This window comes from Saccostrea cucullata, unplaced genomic scaffold (assembly GCF_032062105.1).
Source record: "Saccostrea cucullata isolate Sc308-1 unplaced genomic scaffold, CSIRO_AGI_Scuc_v1 ctg105, whole genome shotgun sequence".
NCBI lineage: Eukaryota > Metazoa > Mollusca > Bivalvia > Ostreida > Ostreidae > Saccostrea > Saccostrea cuccullata.
In genome coordinates, this window is record NW_026919155.1 from 349002 (window position 1) to 355001 (window position 6000).

Here is a 6000-nt window from a genome sequence, read left to right on the forward strand (position 1 = left end):
ATCTCAATGTTTTTATGTAACAGTACACATCATCTATACAAATATTTTCATATTTTCAATAATGATTTTCGATATAGAATTCTTTTTGGTAGGTACAAACCAGTGTGGATAAAAGTATTCAAGTAGGCCATGTAATATTTTCATAATTAATATTTTATTTCATTTAGGAAATATGTAAATATTTAAAGCTTCATTTATATTCTTAACTTTCCTTTCATATATTTTTTTAAAAAAAATAATATTATTCACTTTTGATCAAGATAATGGTAATGATGTAAACGACTTCAGCGATCGTGATTTTAGATCGGGCGTGGTGTACGGTATATGAAGACAAGAAGAAATGGCGCCCGACTTCTGTCGACTGTGAGGTAGAATTGGCTATAAAAATTTACGGTTATCAATATCATTCATTTTAACATCACCTTAGGGTTTTATGTACCCAATTTCATTCAATTTTATGGGGCTTCTACCACTTTATTGGGGCTTCTACCCTTCTGTATGGGTATTCTCCAAAAAACGGGGGGCTTCTGGAATTTCCAGTTACCGTTTGTTTACAAACTTGGCGGTCGTAAATTGTGTAGGTCGAGCCCGATCGTAAAAGTTACGATAGTTTTTGGATTTTTGGAGTTTAATTTACTTATTCTAATTGAAGAATGTGTTTGAAGATTACTTTCATTCAGAAAAGTTGTCTTGTATGTAGTTACTAGATTTTTCTATAGACTTTGCATTTTACGGGAAATGTCACGAGAGATTCTCCAACGTTTTCCAATGAGTCCAACAGTTTCCAACATTTACGTCATGTTATGGTATAAAAGAGAGAGATTCAAGGAATTTTTGCTCTTCTGCTAGGTTGGTTTGTTTAGAGAAGTCGTGTTTTAGGGGTAAGGAGTTAGTATGGGTTGGGCGTTTTGAATTTAGATTTAATAATGACTTTTTAGTTTTAGTTTAAGAAGAGTCAGGGTTATTTTAAGGATTTTTAGGAACTTTTGGAATATTTGTGGAATTTTATAGGAAGTTTTGGCCAAGTTTTAGTGAATTTTAACTGAGAAATTGGACTTGGTTAAAATTTGCTGGTTGTTTGAATTTTTGGTAAATTGTTGTTAAATTTTAGAATCACTTGGAATTGTTTAGGTAATTTATACAATTAGCTACGGAAGCTAGTGTATTTCTAAATTTTGCTACTGTTTTTAACTGAAATTCAGACTTAGGAAATTTGCAGGAATTACTGGTGTTTGAAATTTGTTAGGAATTAATTAGGTTTAAGGGATTAAGTTTTAGTTATTGGTTTTTACTTTCATCCAGGAGGTCTGGAAGGAAGTTCTGAGAATTAGGAGTTTTGTGAGTTGTATTGAGGTTGATTTTAGGTAAGTCAGGACTAATAGGTGACACAGACAGACTGAGACAGAGCTTAGAATTTGTTTGTTGATTGTTCATTTGAGAGATAATTCTTACAATAAATTGTAAAACTGTATTTTGTCTCATTTCAAGTACAGAGATTAACAAGGTTTTATCAGAGTGTGATTTTCCAACAAGATGGAAATTGTGGGATATAAAAGAGTAAGAACTGAGTAATGAGATAAATGAGTATTCAAGAATTTTATTGACTTCCGTAGGTCTAGGTTGTAACGAGCTTGACAAATAGAGAAGAAAAGCTGAGAGATTTCGTGTATTTATAAATTTAGTGTAACTTAGAGAGCGCGGGTTAATAAAAGGAGGTTTAGGTTTTGGGCAGTGGTGTATTATCTGAGTTCATTGTTTAAAGGGAGATAATTTAGTGTTGTGAAATAAAATTTAAAAGTATTGAGTTTTGAACCACTGTTCCATACTAGCCCTCCTGAGCTCGGGTTGAGCTGTGTAACGTAAGCCTTGCCACGAAAGATAAGACAGCCCCTATAGATAGAGTGAGGGAGTGCGGTCCCAGCAGTAGTAGGAGAGGTGCCGCCCGTTCCCCCCCCCCCCCCACCCCGTTACAGTATGTTAAATATGTTTTCTGGGTCATTCGGTCTAGTGATTTCGGAATGCCCCTTATTTATAAATAAAAACTTAAATGAGTAATGAATTGATTTCATGTTTCTGCATGCCTTTTTCGTACAACAAAAGATCATAAGAGTAAGCACAAGCAATTTTTCTCTTAAACAATTCAAATGTTCTTGGTCAATTATAAAATTATTCAGAAAATGAATAAATAAAAATAATATTAATGTATTCGATAAAAAAAGTGGAATGTACCCGTAAATGACCCAGTGGTAAAAATTAAATTTAAATGTTTGTAAACATAACCTAGATTTAAAGTAAATTGAAAGTGGATTTTCCAAACACGGGAAAGCTGAGTGATCAACATCAAAAGGGCGTAAAAAGAAAGAACCGGAATAGAAAAGCGGCAGCCTCGGACAAGGTGTGGTCTTCACAATACTAGAAGTAACTGATGCTCAACTTGGAAATCCGATTGTCTGAACAACAGCTTAGGTTTATATGATATCAAAGGAAGGAAGCAGCCTTTGGTCGAAGTATAGTTCTGGTGAGTGAAATTTGATGCATAAAATTTCACCAAATCAGAAAATTACGAAGAGCGTCATCGATGTAATATATTTGTCCAATTTGAAGATTAAAGCCCAATCTGGCGGGAAAGGTTGCCTTACTGTTCCTACTGACTAGCGGGTATCAGGTCAAGTTAACATCGGCCAGAGCAAGGTCATGTATACCGGGAGTAGAAGCTTTTATAAATGGACGTTGTATTCCTTGTACTTGTCCTAACGGCTTTGTAAGGCAAAATAAACAGGTTGGTATCCTAACATATCTAGACTAGTTCTTTGTTAACGAATCTCGAGCTATTATAGATCAAGTATACATATTCTATTGATCATATTATTTATTAAATATATAGTCTTACTCTATACTCTATATTGTCATGGTACATGTATATGTTATAATTTTATTATATGAAAACTATGTCTATGTATCTTTGTGTATATTTATGTTGATTTTGAACTTGATTTACAGACATGGATATGCAATCCTAACAAACATCTTGCATTTCAGAAGTTTTACCTATTTCCGTCACCCGGTGTGAAATCTTGAGAAAAGCCTCATTGTTATAAGTAACTCCATTATATTGTAACATCATAGTTTGTGATTAGAACTTATATATATAACTTTCATTTAAACTCAGATAAAAAGCACGAATGTTTAACATGTTATATATGTATTATTCATCTTCTACATACTACTGAAACAATCATCAATATTACTTTGATTTTCATGTTTTGCTGTTAATGTTAACAAAGCCTTAATTCTGATTTTAAAGTCTGTATTGATAAGTAAGTTATTAAAATTTTACCGAGCTGATGATGTGCCCTCTCTTTCAGTCAAATTCTGTAGGCGAGAGTGTTCCAACAGGGTGTCCAGAATGTGTCCGCTGTCCGAGAGGAACATTCAGCCAGCCCTGGACGAAGAACACCTGTATCAGCTGTTCTACACCGTGTGGCGAAATGAACAGGAAATCATTACTCGCCTGTAATGCTACAACCAACAGGAGATGTGGGGAATGTCTGAAAGGGTAATCAAGAAATGACAATTCTAGACATTTTTTCTGAGACAGGGGACTTTCTTCTATTTACGGGGATACTTTTTGATCCTTAGATTTTACATGGCTTTCCACCATGATGAAGAGTGTGTAAGCTGTAGAAATGATCGTCTCAATAGACCAGAATGTTTACAATATCGACAGATAGTTGTCTCCACCTCCTACCCAACAAGCAAGGTGCCAATAGACAGAGGACCAACGCTATCCAACAAAGATTCAGCAACCCAAAGAGAAGGTTTGTATTAAGGCTGATCATCTATCGATCAATACCGACTTAACTACGTATGTTGAGGAATAATAGAATTCAAACATTTTTATAAATTTAGGAAAATCTGAAATTCTTATCAGCGTGGTGTTGGTTCTGATGGCGGGTGCTATTATCGGTGTCATTGTGTTGATTTTTGTAAAAAGCAAGACAGGTGGTCGAGATTCCTTGGGAACAGATAAAACCCAAGGCAATCCATGGGGAAGTACCTCGACAAAACTTGGTAAATAACAATAGGATTAGTTTTTAATTAAATGAAATATGAAGGATGTCATAATCAGTACAGAAAGATTCGTTAATTCTTACATCTGTGATTTTCCCCCCACTGCTTGGTAGGCCTAACCATTATTATGTTTTTGTCTTGCAGAGGAGACGGATTTGGAAGCAGACTGTATACCTTTACAGGGTAAAACTTGTATTGTTCGTCTTCTGAAAAATATTCTAGTATGTATTCTGATATTTTTAGTGCCAGTGCTTTGCTGGTGTGTTTTTCTTGAGACAGGAAGTTTTCTTTTGCAGAAAATCTAAATGAAAATAACGGAGTCCATCTGAATGCAGCATTTGACGTTACCATCACACGTGATGACCCTTTGCTTCTGCGCGTTGCCAAGCACATTGATAATGAACCAGGGGAAATCTTTGAAGACTTAGGAATTCCTAAAAACATCTATTTCCAAACTGAGAAGAACATCCGTAGCCAGGTGGGGTCTCAGATTGCTGACGTGTACTATGGTGTATTACAAAAGTGGGTGGAAAGAAGTGGCAGGTCAGCAACAAAGCGAGTGCTGTTCAGAGCTTTCGAAAAGTTCGATATGACTTCGGTATGTCAAGTGTTGATTGATGACGCGAAAAGTTTCTGAAGATATAGAAACTATTTCACCAATAAACAGAATGATTAGTGTTTCATAGTGTATTAAATCACTTTTTAATGTTTTGGTTAAATACACGTGTCTGTAAATAGTTAATTTTTTTTCGTATTTATTTCTTAAATGAAATAGAAAAAGTTTTTGATTTGTTCTTTTTAGCTCACCTCAACGAAGCTGAGGAGAGCTTATGATATACCCTCGAAGTCGGCATGCCAAGTTACAGTTTTGGGGCAGTTTTCTTTTTAAGTATTTCTTTGCCCTAGCTTCATTAATAAGAGATGCATGAAAGATCGATGCTTCTAGCTTGTTTCACTGTGCCAGTCAATGTTTCAGATGCTGCAATTTCAGCAGAGGAATGACCAGATCAATATTTTTGGAGCAGGTTAAATTTTTGGTGCAGGTCTCATTTCTAAACTTGTAACAAAAAACCCTATGTTGGCCAAACTTGCATGTATGATACCTCTGACTAAGGATGCACTTATGGACTTGCTTCGGATGTTGCATCTGACCTACATTTTCAGGATTGTGAACAGGTTAAAATTTTTGGTGTGTGCAGGACTCATTTCCACGTAAAGATAAGCTCTAGCTACGTTGAGCAAACGTACAAGTATTATACTTTCAAAGATGCTCGCTACCAGGTTTGCTCCGGATGCTGGGTCTGACCTTAGGCTACATCTTCCGGAAGAATGAACAGATTAACGTTTTTGGAGCAAGTCTCACTTCCATGTAACTATAAGCCCTATGTTGACCAAAATTGCATGAATGATACATCTAAGGATGCATGCTAATGGACTTGCTTCGGATGCTGGGTGTCTAACCATGCATCATTTTCAGGTGATCAGGTTTGCCGTTTTAGAGGAGGTTTTGTTTTGAATAAATGTTATTGACTATATGTCAAAGGGAATGGACACAAGTTCCAAAAATTTAAAAAGTCCTCTCCCATGAATAAAATCTGAATAGCAATACAACATTTACAAGTTTTACAAAAAGTACATAGAAGAACAAAATCTGAACCTAATTTGCATGCATGATCCATCCCTCAACCTTGCTTAACGTGTTGGTTTTGTGACTAGGTTAAAGTTTTTGGTGGAGTTTAGTAACTGTATGCCCCATCTGATCAAAATTGACATAAATACATGTATTGCATCTTGGGATGCACACTGCTAAATTACTTGTTTAATAAGAGACTTTGCCTAACAAAGACAGCATTTTTGAGGTGAGCTCTGTAATCTCTGATTACCTATGTTTTTTTTAAGTGCCCAATAAATTTTTGTCCTGTATAACTT

The 6000-nt window shown here is 35.4% G+C and overlaps 1 protein-coding gene across 4 annotated transcripts; it reads left to right on the forward strand.

The window, feature by feature from the left end:
* Positions 1–2394: 2394 nt before the first annotated feature.
* Positions 2395–4854, forward strand: LOC134280636 (uncharacterized). Of its 4 annotated transcripts, XM_062763094.1 has the most exons (7): positions 2397–2779; positions 3040–3098; positions 3366–3556; positions 3640–3818; positions 3910–4071; positions 4216–4254; positions 4368–4854. In XM_062763094.1, exons 3-7 carry the CDS (start codon positions 3489–3491, stop codon positions 4706–4708), a joined length of 789 nt encoding a protein of 262 aa, XP_062619078.1. In that variant the 5' UTR covers positions 2397–2779; positions 3040–3098; positions 3366–3488; the 3' UTR covers positions 4709–4854. The 4 variants fall into 4 exon arrangements, with proteins under 4 accessions (XP_062619063.1, XP_062619078.1, XP_062619085.1 ...); XM_062763079.1 differs by having other exon boundaries at positions 2395–2779; positions 3040–3556; XM_062763101.1 differs by lacking the exon at positions 3040–3098.
* The last annotated feature ends 1146 nt before the right edge of the window (positions 4855–6000 follow it).